At 36.2% G+C, this 23,172-nt stretch overlaps 1 protein-coding gene across 1 annotated transcript; it reads left to right on the forward strand.

Moving 5' to 3' along the window:
* The first annotated feature begins 128 nt into the window (after positions 1–128).
* Positions 129–22,730, forward strand: LOC119645032 (hemocytin). The gene is made up of 32 exons (XM_038044826.1): positions 129–890; positions 994–1,111; positions 4,501–4,614; positions 5,504–5,560; positions 5,625–5,699; positions 5,754–6,164; positions 6,229–6,356; positions 6,424–6,717; positions 9,314–9,468; positions 9,534–9,691; positions 9,762–9,919; positions 9,982–10,584; positions 10,647–10,875; positions 11,041–11,927; positions 11,986–12,562; positions 12,959–13,275; positions 13,331–13,707; positions 13,856–14,027; positions 14,776–15,803; positions 16,000–16,358; positions 16,419–16,671; positions 16,736–17,495; positions 17,553–18,038; positions 18,106–18,205; positions 18,281–19,177; positions 19,278–19,483; positions 19,555–19,865; positions 20,020–21,301; positions 21,369–21,584; positions 21,653–22,105; positions 22,186–22,338; positions 22,427–22,730. Exons 2-32 carry the CDS (start codon positions 1,020–1,022, stop codon positions 22,651–22,653), a joined length of 11,535 nt encoding a protein of 3,844 aa, XP_037900754.1. The 5' UTR covers positions 129–890; positions 994–1,019; the 3' UTR covers positions 22,654–22,730.
* The last annotated feature ends 442 nt before the right edge of the window (positions 22,731–23,172 follow it).

The raw sequence follows: 23,172 nt of genomic DNA on the forward strand, positions 1-23,172 counted from the left end.
TGATAAAATAATTACTGAACTTAGCCTTTGATACATTAAAGTAAAGCCATACTTGTGGAAATCTTAGTTATTGCGCAAAAATTCCCAACGATAGCTTCATTCATATCTTAAAACAATTTCCTTAGGCGTAGAAAAAAAAAAAAACAATTTTCTAATCTTTTGAAATGTTTTTATATAATTAATACCAAATCCAAATTCAAACGGACTTGGGTAGTATGCAAATCTTGCCATTTGATTTGTAACATTTAGAAACGGTATATTAGAAGTTCCCTAATAAAGTTTCAACAAATCTTGACTAGGATGAAGTTTCATTTCAAGATGATTTATAATTATTAATAGATTGAATGAATGATATATTCAAAGGGAAATTTCAGTTGCTCTCCAACTATATGAAGTGCGAAAATACTTGCGTGTGCGTGTGTGTGTGTGTGTGTGTGTGTGCGTGCGTAACATTGCAGTTTGGCCAATAGAAAAAGGAAAAAAATTTCGATACTTGCATCTTCAAGGTAGCTTTTGCTCTGCCCACTCAAACTGAATGCGAATAATCGTACTTGTTAATAATATGTTCACTTTCAAGATCGCCTTTAACATCTCGGAAAAAGTGCATCACACGTTTTAATACAATACTTTCAACACCTTATATATCGAATTACAACTTGGTCCGAAGCGCTTTAAAAGGTCGACTACATTTTCTTAATGATGAAAGGTATCCAAATAACTTTTTGCCGTACTCACGCTATAAAAGCAAAAGTACTTCTTCCAATTAAATATAGTTGTGTATTTCAAATCCTTCAGTGTTGATTGGTGTTTCAATAGAATCAAAATTATAAATTTATAAAATAAGTTGTAACGTGGACGGACATCTTTGCATTTTATACGATTTACTACCGGTACTCTCTGACAATATGAACTTCTTTTTAAAAGATTTGTTGAAAAAAAAGTTTCAAGTAAACTGTTGCACAAACTTAAACGAAAAATTTTTGTATTTTTAAGGAATTATTACCAAAAATATATATATTATGTGTAAGCTGCTGTTATTAGCAGTTATTACTGCTCTTGTTGCTGCAGCAAAACCTGAAATCAATGATTTATTTATATCCGAGGAAATAAAGTGAGTTTTCAAAAAAAATCTCTTTAGAAAATTTTTTATGTAAAAAAAAGTTGAAAAATAATAAGGGGAAAAAAAATTTTAAAAATCTACTTAAAAATGATAAGTAAAATAAAGATTAAATATCACGCATGTTTAATGCAATTATTCTTAAGTGATCTTAAATTAAAATTCATTCATAATATTGATGTAAGACGATTTTATACTAATATAATAAATTAATGAATAGATAAAACGGATGTTTTTATTCTCTGAAACCAAAAAAAAAAAAAAAAAAAAAAAAAAAAATGTAAATTTCTTAAAAAATAAATATTATATACTAAAAATCGTAGCTTCCTATTCGACGTCACGATGGCCTTGATATTTGCCGTATTGACTTGAACTCATTATCTGCTAAGGTTACAAGCTTTCAAGGCCAATGTTTTGATATTTTTTACTTCTATAGTTTTTTACTTGCACGTGCTTGGGGATCAGGTCCAAAAATACTCCAATTGTCAGCTGTTTTTAAGCAGATCGTTCGCCTAAGTCGCCGGACAAGTATATTTTTGGTTATTACTTGCTAAAATTTTTAAGCGTTCATCTTAAGATGAACGATTAGTTAACTAATTTTGCAAGATGTTTGCAAACTTTTTTTTTATTTAACATTTTTTACTCGGAGGTTGCGTGTATAATCAATATTGCTTGGAGTATAATAAATATTTCTCAGATCATCGTAGATCTTAATGTTTTCTAATATCTAGGAATTTTTCCGGGCTTTTCAAGGTTTTTCCTCGTCATTTCGGACATTACTAGTATGGTATCGGGCTTTTTGTTATATATATCAGACATAATCTATCAATCCACTTTCTTCATTCAAATTTGTATGAACTCGAAAATCCCAATCGCGCTGATAAATGAAAAGAGAATCTACAATTTTGTTATTTTTACTCGAATTTTAAAAATTAATTGCAAAAATTATCGACCAGAATTGTCCAAAGGACATCTTTGTATCTACACATTTTGTTTGTTAGTGAATTTTGCACGTATTCGTCACACTCTTGCGCCTTATATCTACCGAAGGCAAGTCATCAAAAATATTCGCGAACTACGTTCATTGATAAGACGCATCACGTACGGGAGTATGAGAAGAAAATTGCGTAGGAACTCCGATATGCTTTTCTGGGTACCGCAAAGAGAACGACACTATAGTATTATAATGAAATATACGTGTTCTGGTGTCTTCGATCCGTACATTTGAATAATATGAAGAAAATTATGAAGTGAATTTTCACAAAAATGATCGCATGAAAAATTATTGCGCAGTTAACTGAAATTTTGGGGGACTTCATTCTATTCTTAATCCAATTTGGAATTATCGACGGAACATTAAGATTAAATATACACTTTGCGAACACCCAACGGGCTTTCAATCTTCGGCGTCTTGTCTTCAGAGTATCTATACCCTATGGATATTAGTATCAATACAATATTTGACTTCATTAAGGCGACTAGTCTAACTATTTAGTTTACCTTTAAAAAAAACAGTAAGTAGTAAGAAAATTAAATTCGGTTGAGACCGAAGCTTTTATACACATCGCCGTTATCCTAAAACAAACAAAAACAGGAAAAGAACTAAATTTTCATGGTTTATAATATGGAGTGAGCGCAATTGATTTCTTCTGATTTCAAAATAAAAATGTTTTTGTTGTAGAGTCACGTGGGCGTTGTTATGCAGGCGTGTCCTTTGAAAAATTTTGGTCAATTGCAAATTCTTTTGCAAATTTGTAGGCGAAATCTTCATTTTTACCAGCGGGAGAAAGTTACGCAAACAGACAGATGGACAGACTAACAGGCGGACACATTTAGGTGCATTCAAGATTTGAAATTTTCCAAAATTTTGGATACTTTGCTATTGATAAATTAATTAAATTTTGAAAATAACCACAATGTTGGGTAGGCGTGGTCAATGTTACAGCATCGCTCTATTCCCTTCAAAAAAACCGGGGTGTGTTGGGCGTGGTTTTCAACCTATTTGGCCCATTTTAAATGCCAGCTTGTGTGCAAGAACTTCCACTGTTTCTGCCAAATTTGAAATCGTCATTTTTGCGATCAGGAGGATGTTTACAACAGACGGACAGATGAATATGCTTAACTCGATTTAGAATTTGATGCTGATTATGTGGGGTTTTTCATGCTTCGTTCTGGGCGTTGCAAACGTTTTGGCAAAATGAATATACCCCTCATCCTTCGATGATGGGTGGTATAAAAGAAAAAAAAGAAGCCTTGCTTAATAGTGCTCTTCCTACTTTTTAGAATATTTCCTACTTTTTTTCGAATTTTACGTTTCGTGGAGTTTTGACTTTTAAAACCGCCCTGCATGCCTGCATGTAGCAAAATTCTTGCTATTAAAGTTCATTTATTCCAAAGGAATAAGTTCTTCAACTATGTGACTAAATATGTATTCAGCCGCAGATGTTAATGCTGATTAATGGCAAAATTAAAAGATTTATTTGGACATTTTTCTACAATTATAGACTTGTAGAGGATCTTATTCTGCGAACAATTTTTGGGATTAATTGTAATGAATATGTTTGATCGAGAGAGTTTAGGAGAACGTCTCTGAAGTCACAAAGTATGTGTTTTATTCTAAAGATTTTTCCCATAAGTTTATATAGTTCGTGTAGCTCTCTACAGGTTTTTTTTTGCCAAAAAATTAGTGCAGTACCGTATTACCTGCAATGAAAAAATTATATTTCTTAGAAGGAAGCATCAGAGACCCCATAAATTATGCATATTCTTGATCAGCATCAAATTCTTAATCAAATTAAACACCGTTCGTCTGTCCGCGGATATAATGTCTGTTGTAAACATTCTCCTGGCCGCAAAATGAAGCCATCAAATCTTTCCCATCCTTCTGGCAGCATGTCGATATCGTTTTGAAAAAATTTATATTGGTTCGGTATTGATTCATTTTCTTGCTTCTTCAGCGTTTCAAAATCGCGCAAGTCAGCCAAGCCATGCCACATTGACCTGAACAAGTGGTAATCAAAAGACACTACGCGTGGTGAGTACGTTGGGTATGGCAGATCTTCCCATTGCAGCTGCAATCCTGTGGCCTTGACAATTCTTCCAACAAGTGGCCAAAATGGCTTTTTCAGTCAATGCGTAGCGCAGCCATTTTGGTTATCCTTTTGGTTCTTTTCCATTACAGTGATTCATGAAAGTGTTTTGAGAAAGTTAAAAATCATCGCATTTAACCATTGTATACTTGGCATTACCTTATCACTTTCATCAAGAGATAGCGCTGATCAAAATTCATGCAAGCACCTATTATATTAAACATGGCTTATAATAAGAAAATTTTGATTTAAATTTTATTCTGTTCTAAATTCTCGATTTCCTTTTCATATTAGCCCAATAAAAGATGCCAACGAAAATGATGAATATAAACGCGAAGAACGTGGTTCTTTTGGTGGTTATTTCGGGCAGTCGCAACCAACTGCTTCAAAAGTCTCAACTAACGCTAGGTAATGTTATATATATATATATATATATATATGTATATATAATAAATAAGCATTTTTTTAATTTTTTACTTTATTTACTTAGGTAATAGTAGTAGTAGTAGTAGTTATAGTAATATGTTGTTATCTATCACTTATCGAGTAGTAGAAATACAAAGACATTTTTACTAATTTATCGAATCAAAGATTTCTAATCGAGCTAATCGTACTCTACCGTCTGTCCTACAGTACAGTTTATAACTGAAACTAAAAGGAACAATTCGGCTTAACGGCACTCCATCCCAGAATCTATTCTTAGATTAGTTCCGCTTAGTTACGTTTTAAAAGTGGTCCTGATTGATGAACATGCCCGCACTAGTAAGGGTAAAATGTACAGAGCATCGATAAGCTTTCGTGAACAATCTATAGTCTGTTCTGTAATTTAGGGTAAAAATATCCTGGAGCCATACAAAAAAAACTATGTTGAACATGTTTTGACCGATTCGTTGACTTATAACATAGCTAAGATGCTTGCGCCTTTGATACGTATTACACATCTTAGGCGATGGGCAGTAAAAAATTTTTTTTAGACAACATTACATTATCCATTGATATTGAATAAAAAAAAATGCTGCGTCGTCTCATCCTTCCAATATAGATTGTGGCTGTCACGGTCACTACAATTAAAATAGATTGCTAAAACTTTGGTAGATATGTTCGCAGCCTTTGTGGCTAAAGATCAGTTAAGAAGAAATGGGCAAGATGCCCGCACAAAAATGCTGACAATAATACAAAAAGTGCAGCTTAAACAAATGCTTCGCAATTTCGTTATACTTATAACTTCATAAACGTTCCGATATGTGATCTTTCTTAAATTTAATGAAACTTATTCACTTAACTAACTTTTGTGCAGATCATCTTTTGGCTTTCACTCACCATTTGGTTATGGCAGAGGAGGCATAAATATGGGGTGAATATATTATTATCACATGTTTTTATGTTTGTATTATTGAAAATTTTCATATTTTATATAGTGGCTATGGCAGTTTTAAAAGTCCCAAAATTGGACGACCACGACCACCTGATTTACAAGCTATGCTTAATCGAGGGTATATGTTCTATTTATTACATTTCATCTATCAAATTTAATATAATTTTTTCAGAGAAAGGGAACAACAACAGACTTTAAACTTTTTAAAGAGTATGGGACCGAAACAATTGCCCCCGTATGGTAGTTGTTCATCGTATATATTGCCAGTTAATGTGATGTATAATTGTCGCAATGAACAATGCCAAGTCAGCTGCCCACATATGCATAGCTTCCCAGATGGCACAAATGTTTTAAAACTTGTTTGTATTGGCGGTTCATGGATTATACGTAATTCGGAATTTATGAGTGTGCCACCATGTCAAGCTTCTTGCAATCCTGCATGTCAAAATAATGGTATCTGTGTGGAGGCTGGCTACTGCAAATGCCCTGATAATTTCTCAGGTCCTCTATGCCAATATAAGAAATCTATATGTGCTTCGAAGCCGCCGATACCGAAGAATTCTAAAGTCACATGTGCCAATAAGTATAGACCAGTCTTTTATTTACCTAATTTGAACGATTACTTGAACGTTTGTTTAATTCCTTAGTGTTTGCAATGCGGAGTGTATGCGTGGTTTTCGTTATCCCGATGGAAGTAATATAACTAATATTGAGTGCCAAGATGGTCAATGGGTACATACGAAATCAGGCTTGGCTAAGCCACCGGATTGTGCGCGTAAGTTTTCTCGGTTTTTGTTTTTTTTTTCAATTCATTTTATGTTGAGTATGGATTTTAATTTTAGCTACTTGCGCACCTGCTTGTGCCAATGAGGGACAGTGCATATCTTTTAATGTTTGCCAATGCTCGAAAATGTATCGTGGCGACCATTGTCAATATAATGTGGATGCTTGTAATATAACTAAAACTGCTTTTAACGGCAACTATAAATGTTCCTACGATCATGAGTTAACAAAATGTTCTCTTACTTGCCCCGATGTCCAAGGCCTTATAGTACACGGCAATTTGGAAGAGGAATATAAATGCAAATATAGTGAGGGTGAATTTTATCCCACCCCTTTACCGAAATGCATATATCGTAAGTGGAAAAAAAAGAAAAAACTTTACCATTGCTATACCACCATCAAAGGCAACACTCACAAGGAAGTTTTAGAGATTAGAAAAAGTATATATATAGATATTGTCGATCAGCCTCAAATTCTAAATGGATTTAAGCTCATCTGCCTACTGTCTGTTCGCGCAAAAAATTCCTTTGGTATCAAAAATGAAGCAATTTTTTGCAAGGACACGCCTACGCTATTACATAAACAGAGAACACTCTTGCTTACTCATAAACTATTATACAACAGTTGCAGCGATACAAATTTCGATGTATATCTGCAGTCTATGAATGATGCTACTGTATCTATATAAAAATGTGAAAAATCGGCCACGCATACACCGTATTATATAAAGCATTGAAATTTTATGTTTCAAGTTTTAATTGATTACTCATGAAAGCCTGATAATTTTCACATATAATCTAAAATTAGTAGTCAGCCGCTTCTGTCTGCTAGGTTTTCATCATCTCTTGTCCATCGAATTGCTGATATTTGAAAAAACTAAATCTATCTATGCGTTCTCGAAAGTTGTCATTGTATCCGAAGAAAGAAAAGCATTCCGCGCTTAATGCCATAATAAATAAACAGAGCATATCTAGAAAGCTTTCGATTTTCTTTAACCTAACGTGCTAAGTAGAGCAGATACAAAAGAGTCTTTTTCTACAGTGGCGTTTAGTGGCCTCTTATTGGATTGCCTCAAAAATTGTACGTAACCTCATCTTTGTTTAAACAACATTTAATTGGCTTTGGAAACCACAAACTACCGCAACGAACGAATATTCTCGTGGGACACCATTTTCATATCTTCTTCATACTGAATGGTGCATATTGTTAACGTTGCTTTAATTTTCAGCTATTGAGTGCTGGGTTCGTGACTTCGGGTAAATGTTTGCTTTTAACAATTCAATTTTCTTCCCCTTATCTGGAACTCATTCTTCATTGCCCTTTTATTCTAGTAAGTTGTGCACTTAAATTTTCATCCAACGTTTTCGTTCTTTTTCTAGACTGGCGATGTCCAGAGCCGCCTCTTTATTGCCTGATTTTTTTCTAATTTTTATTCAACCCGGCTGATGCTCTATTATTGACTTTCGCGTTTTATGCACGTTTTCATTCGATCTTCTCTTCGAATGGTTGGGCGATAGAAACTGTACTTCTCTCAATTTGACGATATACTCGGTGGGTTCGGTTTCATGTCGTAGCTCGGGTCTTGTTCTTTCTCTCAATTTGGCGATAATTTCCACCTTGCCAATAAATATAATATTCATCGTCATCACCTAGCTGCCCGTGTATACGTCTATACTTTAAGCTTCCTCTTCTTAATGTTGCCAATAATCGATTTCCCTAATTTTTCATTTAACCTAAAATTCTCATCCTGCCTTATGCCAGAAATGCATTGCGAACTATTTATTCCGGACAATTCTCCGTTGCAGGCGTCATGCCTTCGGTAATGTGTAAATATCCTCGTCTAAAAGATTAATTCCATAATCGAGGCTTTTCTATATCCGAATGAATTTTGCATTGCAGGCCTCATGTCCCTGGCAGTATGTAAAAGTTGTCGTCTGGAAGATTAACTTCATAATCAAGGTTTTTTTTATAATAAAACTTTTTTTTAAGAAAATACAGCACAAATATATAGAGCAGGAGTACACAGAGCAGGAGTACAGTTTATATAACATCACGTAATGATGCGTTTACAGCGAAGATTTTCTTCAAATTGAAGCAAAACTCATAATTATAAACTTATAGGTATGTAGGAATAGAGTTTTTGGAATTTCCTTCAGTTAGTTTTCATGAATTTGAAATAATTGCCATTAGTCGCAGTTTTTTCATTGCATTCATGAAATTCTCCACTAAATACTAACATGAAACTAAAAATTGTTGTTCCTCAGCGAGAATGAAAGAAAATGAATGCAGAATAATGATTGCATACATAAAACAATTGTTATCGTAGATGTCAACAACATTGATTGCTTTTTCGGATTCCCATTCCGCATAAGGATGCTAATGTAACTCAAGCTCTTATACACTTGTGTGTATAAATCTAATTTGTAGTGTAGTATTTTAAGGATGAGAATCAGCTCAATAATGTGATTTCACCCATAAAATTTTCTACGCCAAATTTACACGACATTCTTCTATTGTTGTGACGACGCGAACAAAATTTTATTTTCATATTTTGCTTGTGGGGGGTTTTGACCTCTCCTAGAGTATTGGGTTTTACAAAAGGACCTTCCTACAAATGATAAGTTAAATCTGTTATTAGCCAGTCCTTAATAGTCGACATTTCTAATAATATGGAGTGATCACGTTATGTTGTGGTAAGAGGCCAGTGAAATCTATAAAAAGAGTATATGTAGATATATACAATGGGTTTTCATGTAAAAAGCAGATAGATCCATTAATATTTATATTATAAGTTCTGTGCGGTATTCTTTGTGTTGCGTAAATGTTTGTTTAGATCAGAAACAAGGCAATTTTTGTAAGACAATTATATTTAGTTAGGTAAAATGAAGGTGGTGGGTATGAAAAATTCGTCTATAGCCGGATATAATTTTCTGATATGATTTTTTTCAGCGTCTGGATATATAACTAGACCCGGGACACAAAAAGCTCATTTTGTGCAACATAATGGCTTAGTAGTTAGCGGTGGAGGCATTTATGAACATTTAACCGAACGTGAAAAGATGATAGCTGTGATAGCCAAATATAAAGATCTCGAGCAAAAAAGCGTAAATCATGAAATCCATATTTCTGAATTATGTCTCGTGATGTCATTGAGTTTCGTTCATTTCAGGAGTGGTGGTCGTCTGAAGAGACAGTCGTTTCGCCCATTAGTTATGCTTTATATACGACTGCTGATATAAATGTTACCCTCGATTACTCACCACAGCCAGCTATTTGCGCTACTTGGGGTGGCAATAATGTAAAAACTTTCGATGGTTTCATATATAAGTAAGTTTCTCCAATTTTCCCTATCATTCTTTTGAGCTTATAACTCTTTTTTTATTTATTCTTTTCGTAGAGCGTCTCTTTCTTCTTGCCCTCACACTCTGATTATCGATCAATTGGACGGCACCTTTGATGTTACACTTAAAGCTTGTCCACGGGGTTCTGAGTACGGGTGTTCTCACTCTCTCAGTTTGTATTGGGATTCAATTTTGTTCACTTTTGAAAACCAAAGTAGGCAGAAAGTGTTATCGTCTCTTTTACAAATATTGTTTTCAATGAGATTCTTTCTTTAGACGGGACTATAAACATGTATACACCTACAAAAAAATTTCCTATACCGGCTCAAGTAATGGGTATGAAAGTAATGCCGGTGGCTCAGCATTTGCTGATTGATTTAGTACGGGTAGGCTTACAAATAGATTGGGATCATTATCAATATGTAGGCGTACGAGCCAGTCCGGTGTTATGGGGCCGCGTTGGTGGTCTTTGTGGCTCGTTAGATGGCGATTATCGTAATGATTTGATTACCAAAGCTGGTGCAGTGGTAGAAACGGTAAACTCGTTCACCGATTCTTGGCGTGTTGAGGATCCGTCAAGCACTTGCGTTATGGAAAACCAAGTTGAACTGGAATATGATCCGAAATCGTGTGACACCGGCAAACGTAAGCAAGCAGTTAGTGTTTGTGAGCGTTTGTTAGCCAATGAAAAATTGGAAGAATGTATGAAACTATTCAATTTTGAGGCATTGTTACGTAGTTGCATCGATGATTATTGCAATTGCGACAATCGAGAGCATCCGGAATCATGTAATTGTAATACACTTTCCACGCTGGCCAAGGAGTGTACTTTTAAAGGCGTGAAATTGGAACATGGTTGGCGAAATTTAGAAATATGTCGTAAGTTTTGTTTTGAAAAGAGATTTTTTTGCTCGCTTAATATTAATTGTTGTCTTCACTAGCGATTAGTTGCAATTTTGGTAGAGTGTATTTGCCTTGTGGACCTGATGTAGAAGCTAGTTGCGAATCTGCCGCCGTGCCTACTACTGGCAAATGTAATGAAGGTTGTTTCTGTCCTGCGGGTACTGTGCAATATAAAGAAGCTTGCATTACTCCGGAATTGTGTCCGTGCAAAATGCGTGGCAAGGAATTCAAACCCGAAGCTACTGTCAAGAAGAACTGCAATACATGGTGCGTTTCTATACGAGAAAGAATATATTTTTTCTGTAGCATATATTATATATATATATATATTCTTTATATATATATATATATATATATATCTATATCTATATATATACGTATATATATATATACATATATATATTCTTTTTGTTGACTTTCTTATAACTTTAGCACTTGCAAAAATGGCCAATGGAGCTGTACGGATAAAGCTTGTGGCGCCCGTTGTGGTGCCATAGGTGACCCGCATTATCAAACTTTTGATGGCAAGCGTTACGATTTCATGGGTAAATGTACTTACTACATGCTTAAGACGAGCAATATTTCAGTGGAAACAGAAAACGTAGCCTGCTCAGGAGCCATTTCAGAAAATCTTAATCTTTCGCCATCTTCTGAGAATCCTTCTTGTACCAAATCTGTTACTTTACGTTTCATACAAAACTCAGGCATTCCAACAGCCGTAAAATTAGATCAGGGATCTTTTGTAACAGTAAATAACAAGCAAATCATGAAGCTACCAAAAATATTAGGGAACAACGAAGTTTTGATACGTCATGTAAGTTCAACTTTTATGACGGTCGAATTTAACAACGGTCTACGTGTATGGTGGGATGGAATATCCCGTGTGTACATAGATGCCCCACCAAATTATCGCGATCAAACAGCTGGTCTATGTGGAACATTTAATTCCAATACCCAGGATGATTTCTTGACACCTGAGGGCGATATAGAAACCTCAGCGGGGCCATTTGCTGATAAATGGCGTGTTAAAGATACCTGCGATTTTAGCGCACAACCTTCAATAGTGCCACATCCCTGTACCGCGCATCCGGAAAAAAAATCATCCGCCGAAAAATACTGCGCTTGGGTTACCGAAGATATTTTTCAAGATTGTCATTGGACCGTGGAACCCGAACAATATTATGAGGATTGCTTATACGATGTGTGCGCTTGCAAGGAAGAACCAGAGCAATGCTATTGTCCCATATTGTCGGCTTATGGCGCCGAGTGTATGAGACAAGGCATTAAAACGGGTTGGCGCCTAGCTGTAAAAGAATGCGGTATGCTTTTATATAGTATTAATTAAAAAGTCTTGATTTCATTCTTGTGTATTGGTAGCCATAAAATGCCCAAACGGCCAGGTATACGATGAATGTGGTGATAGCTGTTCTCATACATGCGAAGATTTGGCTACAAAGAATACTTGCCAAAGAGAATGCGTGGAAGGTTGTCGTTGTCCGCATGGCGAGTATTTGAACGAAAACAACGAATGTGTGCCTCAAAGCAAGTGTCATTGTTCGTTTGACGGCATGACATTTAAAGCAGGATATAAAGAAGTGCGTCCAGGCAGAAAATTTTTGGACTTATGTACTTGTCGCAATGGCTTGTGGGAGTGCGAAGATGCCGAACCGGGCGATGATAAACAGTATCCTCCATCTTCTGAATTGAAAGCAGAGTGTGCAATGCGACCTTACGCTGAATTCACAAAATGCGTACCTAAAGAACCAAAGACTTGTAAAAATATGCATTTGTATGTTGAGGATTTAGACGACTGTCTTCCTGGCTGTTCGTGCATGATTGGCTACGTATACGATACATCAAGGAAAATGTGTGTACTGCCAGAGAATTGTTCGTGCCATCATGGGGGAAAAAGCTTCAGCGATGGTGAAAAAATCCAAGAAGATTGCAATACTTGGTAGGTGGTGTTCATTAACCCAGAGGAAGGGCTTTTTTTTTTTGTTTTTTTGACCACTAACGGATAACAAAATTATAGTTGGCTGCGATCGAATAGTTTGCACTCAACTAATTTGCGCTAAAAAAAAAAAAACGAAGAAAATTACATTTTAATGGGTGGGCGATTTTTTCAATTTTTTTACACGTGCTGTGGGATTGTTTTTGACAAATTTGACCTCGATGCATTTACCTTTTGTAATCAAAGACATTACAAAAAACGCGTATGCAGAATGACAATCGTAAAAACGATTTAGAATTTAATGTTTGCAAACACTATATATATTTTATGCGTATAAAAATATCCGCATTATTCATTCGTTGCGAAATACTTGATTTGCGTGAGTTATTTTCATTTCAGCGAATGCCAAGCCGGTTATTGGAAGTGTTCCGATAATGGTTGTGAGTCCACCTGTAGTGTTTGGGGGGACTCTCATTTTACTACGTTCGACAATCACGAGTTCGATTTTCAGGGAGCTTGCGACTACGTGCTATCGAAAGGCGTAGGCCCCAATGGTGATGGGTTTACGATAGTCATACAAAATGTATTATGCGGTACTATGGGAGTCACTTGCTCAAAATCAGTGGAAATTTCTTTAACCGGCAATATTCAAGATACGTTAACTTTAACCAGTGACTCTTCTTATCTAGCAGATCCTAGCAAGTCCTTAATGAAAAGTAAATTGGAGTAAAGTGAAGTAAATTTAAATGTTAGCAAGAGTTTTTCTTCCAGAATTACGTGACACTGTTAATGCGAAAGCGCATGGTGCGTTTCATATTTATAAGGCGGGCGTGTTTATTGTCATTGAAGTGGTGCCATTGCATTTGCAAGTTAAATGGGACGAGGGTACGAGAGTGTATGTGAGATTGGGCAACGAGTGGAAAAATAAAGTGAATGGTTTGTGTGGCAATTACAATGATAATGCTATAGATGACATGCAAACACCATCGCAAAGCCCAGAGACCAGTCCTCTTATCTTTGGTCATTCCTGGAAGGTGCAAAAGTATTGTGCTATGCCAACACAACCAATTGATGCGTGCAAAGAGCATCCAGAACGTGAAACGTGGGCGCAACTCAAATGCGGAATTCTCAAGTCTCCTATGTTCAAGGTACGTAGAAAATAGCTGACCTGACGAAAAACGCTGAGCATAAAATTTAGTTTCTTTCGTTTTTCGTTTTTGTCTTTTTTTTTTGTATTTTAACATTGCCTGTATGTTTTGCAATTTCATTGTAATATAATTAAAATTCCTAACGTAGGATTGTCATGCTGAAGTGCCATTTGAAAGGTACTTAAAACGTTGCATATTTGATACGTGTGCTTGTGATCAGGGCGGCGACTGTGAATGTCTGTGCACGGCAATTGCAGCCTATGCACATGCTTGTTCTCAAAAGGGTATTAACATTAGGTGGCGTAAACCTCACTTTTGTCGTAAGTATTGTTTACCAAAGTATGCATTCAATTAAAATATGTTTCTTTCACATGCAGTTTTTGGATTATATTGTTTGAAGGGTTTTTAACTGTCTCTCTATCTATTTCATTTTGCTTTCGTTCGTACACATGTATTGAACTTAATTATTCGTTAATAAAATGGTTGACTATGAAAAATTCAAGTACACACAACCTGTAACCTAGACTAGTGAAACTTATGTGTTTGATGTAATTCGCAGCTTGTCGCTCTATGGCGAGACTTTTGGTTAAAGAAAAATAAAGATTTAAATTGAAATGCGCTTGTAAATGTAAATTAGTTTCTAAAGATACTACTGTTGACATCGCTGTTTTCGTGTATGCGTAAATCTTTAGAAAAAAAATGGGATGCAATTTTGGCTGACGTGATAATCGTCACAAACAAAAGCCGGTACAAGTTTCGACTTTATCGGCTTGCTTATTGGTTAGTAGATAAAAAAAGAAAATAAATAAATAAATAAATAAAACCATCTTACAGATCAGAACGTCTGTAATATAATTTCCGACACACTATAGTTTATGGCACTTTTTCTTATGTTTGCCGAGCACAAAGCATTATGCACACATTCACTAATAATTACTTGATATTTATAAGAAGAGATTTATAGGTTAGGTAAACAATTTTACTTAGTCGCATGACATTTTAATAAAGAAACGTTAAGAGAACAAAAGTATTTAAATTGTTATAAAAAAATGCATTTACTTTTTAAAGCTATGCAGTGTGATCCTCAGTGTTCGGAGTATAAAGCTTGTACACCAGCTTGTGCGGTAGAAACTTGTGATAACTTTTTGGATCAAAGCGCAGCTGAGCATATGTGTAAAAACGAAAATTGTGTTGAAGGATGTCTTATAAAACCCTGCGAAGAAGGTCTAATATATTCGAATGATACTTATAAGGATTGCGTTCCCAAGTCGGAGTGCAAACCCGTTTGCATGGTTAAGGATGAGAAAACCTACTATGAAGGTGATATTCTCTATCAAGATGCTTGTTCGACGTGTCGTTGCTCGAAACGTAAAGAAGTGTGCAGCGGTGTTAGATGCACGGAAGATATTATTACTGATAAACCTTCGAAAATTATCGAAGGTATTACGCTTAAGCCTATTTCCGATGGAATGCAATCTAAATGTATTAAGGGCTGGACTCGCTGGTTTGATAACGATAACGATTCCTCCGGCAAGTTGGTACGATTAAACGATGAAGAGAAACTACCTCGATACAACCGAGGAGAAACAATTTATGGTACATGCCAAACAAAATATATGAAGGATATTGAATGTCGTGTTATAAACAGTCACGAGCCGTCGGATTTTATGGACGAAAATGTTGACTGTAATTTACAGAACGGTCTAACCTGCGTGGGCCAGTGTCATGACTACGAAATACGTGTATTCTGTCAGTGTGAGGAGAAAGAAATAAGTGTTTTCCCGCATACAGAAAAACCTGAAATTGGGCAAAAATGTGATTTACTAATGGCTGAATACAAGGAGCATCCGGAAGATTGTCATCGATTCTTGCATTGCACTCCTAAGTCTACAGGCGAATGGACCTATGTGGAGAAAACCTGTGGCGATAGTATGATGTTTAATCCCGTTATGAACAACTGCGATCATATAAGGGTAGTGCAAGAGTTGAAACCTATGTGCAATATAAATGATACGGATGTGGACGTATGCCCCGAAGGCCAGGTTATTTCCGATTGCGCTAATCAATGTGAGCACACTTGCCACTTCTATGGAATGGTAAGTTTTGTTTTTTTTGCATTTTTCTTAAAAGTAAAGACACTGAGCTGAATTTCAGACAGCGAGAGCGAAAGACTTTTCAAAGATAGCGGTTGCTAAACGGCTACCGATATGTCTTTTTTAAGATGTTTTTAATTTAGTAATTGTTCAGATTATAAGTTATTTATATTTCAAATAATTTTAATGATTTTTAAAGATATTGAAGAAGCGTGGTCTTTGTAAAGAAGGAGAGCACTGCAGACCTGGCTGTGTGCCTAAAGAACGTGCTGATTGTCAGGACGGTGGTAAATTTTGGCGTGATGAAAACACATGCGTTGAAGCTGACGAATGTCCTTGTATGGATCAATCTGAAAAATATGTCCAACCTCACATGCCGTTCGTAGGTGAGTTGGAGGTGTGTCAATGCATTGATAACGCTTATACCTGTGTGCCCAATAAAGTTGTGGTAGTTACTTTGGCTCCAGTAACAAATGCAACTCCTATTACGGATACCACTCCATTCGAAGAAGTCTTCCCCGCTACGATAGCAACGCTTAAGCATTGCGACACTGAACTGTAAGTTCGTCTACAGAATTGGATATTTCTCTTATTAATTTAAATTTTAATTTCATACAGGTTAAGACCGGTTATTCAAGGTCCGGAACCTTTACCAGATTCTGTGCTTAGCGCCAGCTCTAGCCTTGGTCCCAAGTATTCTCCGCAAAATGGTCGTTTATTGCCTTCGTCTAAAAAGCAGACGGACGCTTGGGCTCCTATGATAAATGACCAAATGCAATATTTACAAGTCACTTTACCCGAGAGAGAACCGCTCTTTGGTATCGTTATGGCTGGTCATCCTGATTTTGATAATTATGTAACTTTATTCAAGGTGGGAGAAGAACCGGAGATTACTTCTTTATGAAATATTATTGAATGCAATTTTTAATCTTCAGATTTTATATAGTCAAGATGGCGTGGCCTATCATTATCTCGTAGACGATACTGAAATGCCACAATTGTTTAATGGTCCCTTAGATTCACGTATTCCTGTGAAAGCTCTTTTCAAAATACCCATCGAAGCCAAATCAGTACGCATTTACGCGCTAAAATGGCACGGTTCTATAGCCATGCGTGTGGAATTGTTAGGCTGTGATGCCATTGACTCTACGATGATTGAAGAATATGTGACAGAACCTTCTGTCAGAATGCCAACAGAAGAATATTTCAGGGAATGGGAAGAGGATGAGAAATGCATCGACGAAATGGGAGTTGACAATGGACAGATGAGCCCCAATCAAATTAAAGTCAGTAGCATATGGCGCATTTCGAAGCCCGCACAAAAACCAAGACTGATTGATTCACTGAAGCTTTCTTCAAACGATGGTTGGAAACCTATGATCAATACACCAAATGAATATATAGAGTTTGACTTTTTGGAACCACGAAATATATCCGGGTTCATTACGAAAGGGGGTCCAGAAGGATGGGTAACAGGTTTCAAGGTACTGTTTTCTAAAAATAAGTTGATTTGGAATACGGCACTCACACCGGAGGGACAACCGAAAATTTTCCGTGCTAATCAGGACTCCGATACTCAGCAAATTTCTAAATTTAAGACACCGATTTTAACTCAATATATAAAGATCGTACCCGCTAGATGGGAAAATAATATTAATATGCGTGTCGAGCCTCTAGGATGCTTTATAGAATATCGTAAGCGTTTATCGAAAGTTTTGAATTAGGTATTATTTTTTTAATTTATGATTGCAGCTGTAACCAGAGATTCTCTAGTAGAGATAGAGCAGCCAAAACATCCGAAATGTTTGAACTGTGAGGGTGTGGTTGACCCAAATAGTAAAGAAGGCGATTGTAAATGTCAAGACGGCCTTTATTGGGATGGTAGCTCTTGTGTACAAAGTAATCTTTGCCCGTGTGTTGAGAACTATATTACTTATCCAATTGGCTCCAAATATGAAAACAAGGACTGCGAAGAATGTGTCTGTGTTTTGGGTGGTCATAGCAATTGCAAGCCTAAAAAATGTCCACCTTGCACGGACAACTTACGTCCAGTAGTCGGCTCTGGTTGTTATTGTAAATGTGAGCCATGTCCTAAAGAACAAAAATTATGTCCCTCAAGTGGTGACTGTATACCAGAGGTTGTTTGGTGTAATGGTGTTCAGGATTGCGCTGACGATGAAGACGCAACATGTAGAGATAAATATGACGTTATACCGGAGAAACTAGTTCTAAATGATAGTAAGTCTATTTTACGTTAAATAAAGTAGAATAGAATTAAAAATGATTGTTTATTGCTTTTTTTAAGCTGAAATTATAACATGCCCGGTACCGGAATGCCCGCCTCAGATGAAACTCAAATTGACAGAAAAAAAACTAAGGAAAATGTCACAAATGTTCTCATCAACGTAAGTCAAATTAAATATATATATATATATATATATATATATATATAATATAATGTCGTCTATTTGCTTCGGCAGGTTTACGGAAAAATATACAGTCACAAGAGAAGGCAATAAGGTCACTAAGACGAAAATTATAACATCCTCTGAAGAAATTTTACCGTCCACGAAACAAGAAATTGATTTTAATAGAGAGCAAGCCTGTGATGAGTTTATTTGCGTGCCAATACCTGTGAAGATAATAAAGAGGAATGAGACCACATCTTGTCCCGAACCGAAATGTCCCAATAATTATGATGTGGAAGTGGATAGATCTACGTCTAAGCCCGGCGATTGTCCGAGATACAGTTGCATTTTAAAACCAACTAAAGACGATGTGTGTGAGATTAGCGGCAAAAGCTTCACTACCTTTGATGGTATCGAGTTCAAGTACGATACCTGCAGTCATATATTAGCTCGAGACCTAATTAATTCGTCTTGGATTATAACTGTGCACTTACAATGTACGGATGAATTACGTAAGATATGTCGTAAAATGATTACAATTAAAGATATGGAAAAGCAATCTATTCTCACCATAATGCCTAATATGCGTGTAAACTTTAATGGTTTTGAGTACACCGTACAACAACTTATCAATTCGCCCACATGTAAAGCTTCGTTTGTGATATCACAACCTGGCAATACCGTGCTAGTGGTATCACCAAAGCGCGGTTTTTGGGTTTTATATGATGATATAGGTTACATTAAAATCGGTATATCCTCGAAATACATTAAGACAGTCGATGGCTTATGTGGTTTTTACAATGGCGTAGCTAGCGATGACAAACGTACACCGAATGGTACTATTGTAGCGAATACCGTTAAGTTTGGCGACAGCTGGTTCGATAAGCGTATACCAAAGGAAGAGTGTTATCCACAGACGTGTCCTCTAGACTTGCAAAAAAAAGCTTTAGCATTATGTAATACCATTAAGTAAGTAATTGTGTGCCCTTTTTCATTAATTTTGTTGTAATTGTTATAAAGAAATGGTTGCCAAATTTATTGTAAACGACTGTTTTTTTCAATGCTTTAGGCATCCAACATTTTTGAAGTGCGGCAAATCGGTCAATTACAAACAATTTGTCAGCAAATGCATGGAAACTACTTGCGAATGCCTTAAGGCGAGCAACGGAGACGCAAAAAGTTGTAAATGTAACCTATTGCAGGATTTCGTTAAGAAATGCCTGACAGTAAATCCAAATATTCAATTGGACACATGGCGTGCTGTACATATGTGTGGTAAGTTTGTGTGTGCATGATTTCGAAAATTAAGAAAGTTTCAAAAAGAGAAATTCTGCATTTTGTTTTAGAAATTACATGCCCTGCCCCTCTAGTTCATTCGGATTGCTATAAGAGACGCTGTGAGTTATCATGTGACACTTTGAATAGCGATGATTGTCCTGTTATCTCAGACGCTTGCTTCTCTGGCTGTTATTGTCCGGAGGGTACAGTACGTAAAGGTGAAACATGTGTTACTTTGGCTGATTGTAAGGATTGCGTTTGCAATACCATAGGTTCTTCAAAGTATTTCACCTATGATCGTAACAGTTTCACTTTTAACGGAAATTGCACCTACCTGCTAAGCAGAGATATTGTTCTGCCCGGAGTGCACACTTTCCAGGTAAGTGAATAAAATTTTCTTCAATTTCAATAGTTATGCGTTTAAAAATCATTCATTCATAACATAAAATACGTTTACACAAAACGTAACTCTGTTATTTCATTTTTGCTATTTTTGTGAAAAGCAAACGTTAGTGTATATGTTCTTCTTTTAGGTTTATGTTACTATGGACGATTGTCATAAATTAGGACGTACAACAGCGCCCGAGTTCTCAAGCTGTGCCAAGTCTTTGCATATTTTAAATGGCGATCATGTTATTCATATTCAACGATCATCTGACAATCCGAAAGCTTTGAAAGTATTTGTCGATGGTTTTGAGGTTAAAAAGTTGCCTTATAAAGATACATGGATTAATTTGCGTGAAGTCGTTGGCAAGGAACTAATTCTCACTTTGCACGAATCACATGTCGAACTAAAGGCTGCCTTTGATGATTTAATATTCTCCATTGGTGTCTCCAGTGTTAAGTATGGAAGTAAAATGGAAGGTTTGTGCGGTGATTGTGATGGTAATCCGAACAATGATTTCCAAGAAAACCCTGCAAAGAAAAAAAAACGAAAACCTAGCCAGGACTTTGTAGACATAATGAATAGCTGGCGAGCAGATGAGCCCAAATTAGGTCTAGACGCTAGCGAATGTTTAAGTGAAGAGGTCGTGAAAGAAGATTGTTTACCTTTGCCGCCGGAAAAAGATCCTTGTTTATGGTTCTTTGAAGAGGCAATTTTCGGCAAATGTAATATGATTGTGGATCCTGTAATTTACGTGTCAGCCTGTCAGCAGGATATATGCAAAGTAGGTAACGATCAAAAGGGCGCTTGTGAGTCTTTGTCGGCCTATGCAAACGAATGCGCCAAACATGGTATATGTTTAAATTGGCGACGACCTGATTTGTGCCCGTATGATTGTCCATCCGATATGACGTACGATGCTTGCGGTTGTTCAAAGACTTGCGAGACTATGAAGTTGCTTACGGAATTCCAGGCAGTTAATATGAAAACTAGTGCTGTGGTGAATACAGTCTCTTCGGACGATATATGCCCAATTGAAGAACGTTTTGAGGGCTGCTTCTGTCCTCCAGGTAAAGTTATGGAAAATGGTAAATGCATTAGGGAAGAAATGTGCGTCAAATGTGAGGACAGCGATCACATATTAGGCGATAGATGGCAAAAAGATAAATGCACGGAATGCTTATGTGATAAAAACGGTAAAACGCAGTGCGTTGAACACAAGTGTTCGGTTGAGGAAAATATTTGCGCTGAAGGATACAAGCCGCAGAAGATTGTAAATGAAGATCAATGCTGTCCTAGATACGCATGTGTGCCCGAACCAAAATTACCCCCGCCTGATGTTTGCTTGGAGCCTATTATGCCTGTTTGCGGGCCCGGACAATTCAGAAAGCAGAAAACAGGTCCCGATGGGTGTCCGCAATATATATGTGGTAGGAGAGCAATTAAGACTTAAAGAGAGAATAGTAAATAAAAAAGTATTTTTGATTAATTTATTAGAATGTAAACCTAAAGAGGATTGTGATCCATTAGAACCTGTCGGTTATTTAAAGTATGGTCAAACCGTTGTGAAAGAAGAAATAGGCTGCTGTCCCACCCAAAAAGTGATATGCGATAAAACAACTTGCCTCCCCAAACCGCCAAAATGCGGCATGGAGTTCTACGAAGTTTACACTAAGCAAGAACCGGATGATTGTTGTCCCAGTTATGAGTGCGGTAAGAATTTCTAATTTTATTTGAAACTTCCCTTCGGAATTGAGAATTTTTTTCGCTTTTATTTTTAGGACCACCCAAGGATCTTTGTATAGTTGATTATGGCCCTGGTAAGAAGTTCACTAAGAAAATTGCAGAAAAATGGATTGATCCTCGTGATCCTTGCAAACATGAAATGTGCGCTTATGGACCAAATGATTCGACCCAAGTCATAACCACTACTGATATATGTGAAAAGAAATGCTTAAAAGGCTTTAAATATGTTAATGCGGATCCTATTAAATGCTGCGGCGAATGCATACAAACTGCTTGCCTACATCACGATGTCTTATACGAACCGGAAGACATTTGGAAATCAGAGGACAATTGTACAACGTATAAGTGTACAAAAGTGGGTACAAGTCTGATTGTAAATTCGGCACAAGAAACATGTCCCGATGTAAGCCAATGTTTTGGCGAGCTATTAGAAGATGAAGGAGGCTGCTGCAAGATATGCAAAGAAACACCGAAATCAGAATATCTTAGTAAATAGAATGGAAAAGAAAAGAAGCAAAATGAAAGATTGGACTAAACTTAATTTAATTTTTGTTTTTTCTTTAAATAGAAAACTGCTTGCCGTTATCTTTGGCGGATACCGAAACTGTAAATTTGATTAAAGTATTTAAGCCGGGCCATGGCCATTGTAAAAATAATCAACCTATATTGGGCTTTACGGAATGTATGGGCACTTGTAATTCCGGCTCTAAATACAATGAATGTGAGAGAGAAAATTATTTTTTATATATTTATATTTCATATTTTTAATGTTTTATTGATTGTTTTTTTTTTTTTTTTTTTTGTTGCAGTGACATATGCTCATGATAAAGTATGCCATTGTTGTAACATTAAATCGTATAAGAAAATTGCGGTACCTTTGACTTGCGCTGATGGTGTGCAGTTTATTAAGGAATTAGATATTCCCGCGGCTTGTGGTTGCCAGCCTTGTTCCGATTCTGGCGAATATCATACTGACAATTTCTTGGATGTACGTTTACAACCTTTGCCTTTAGCGCAGTTAATAGAGAGACATTAAGTCTTTTAATCTCGAGCAAATAATTTGAAATTTCAGAATTTAACTTTTATTTTTGTTTTTGTAAACAATAAAACAAATTTCTTAACGAATATCATTATTCTAACACACACACACACACACACACACACACACACACACACACACATACGCAATGCGCTTCGATAAGGCGATTTTGTAACAAGTTTCAGCTTGTAAAAAATTTCTTATCTAAATTATATGAAAGGTCGGTCAGTCTCCTGAACGTTAACACAAAATTGCCGTTTAAATAAACAGGAAAAATTAAAACCAAAAAGTTATTCAAAACTAGTTGGCTTAGATCGGATAAACTAAAGTGATGTTGAAATTCTGCAACCACGATTTATGGGCATTATGCATTATTGGTAGCTAATAATGTTTTATAATATGCATATAGTCTTGAAATATAGATGACAGGACGTCATAGGGCTTTCAACGAACTGGAAATGCAATAAGTCTATGATATGGTTTTCATATGCACTAGTGGCCAGTGAATTCTTGGAT

Source organism: Glossina fuscipes, unplaced genomic scaffold (assembly GCF_014805625.2).
Source record: "Glossina fuscipes isolate IAEA_lab_2018 unplaced genomic scaffold, Yale_Gfus_2 1, whole genome shotgun sequence".
In the NCBI taxonomy this organism is placed as follows: domain Eukaryota; kingdom Metazoa; phylum Arthropoda; class Insecta; order Diptera; family Glossinidae; genus Glossina; species Glossina fuscipes.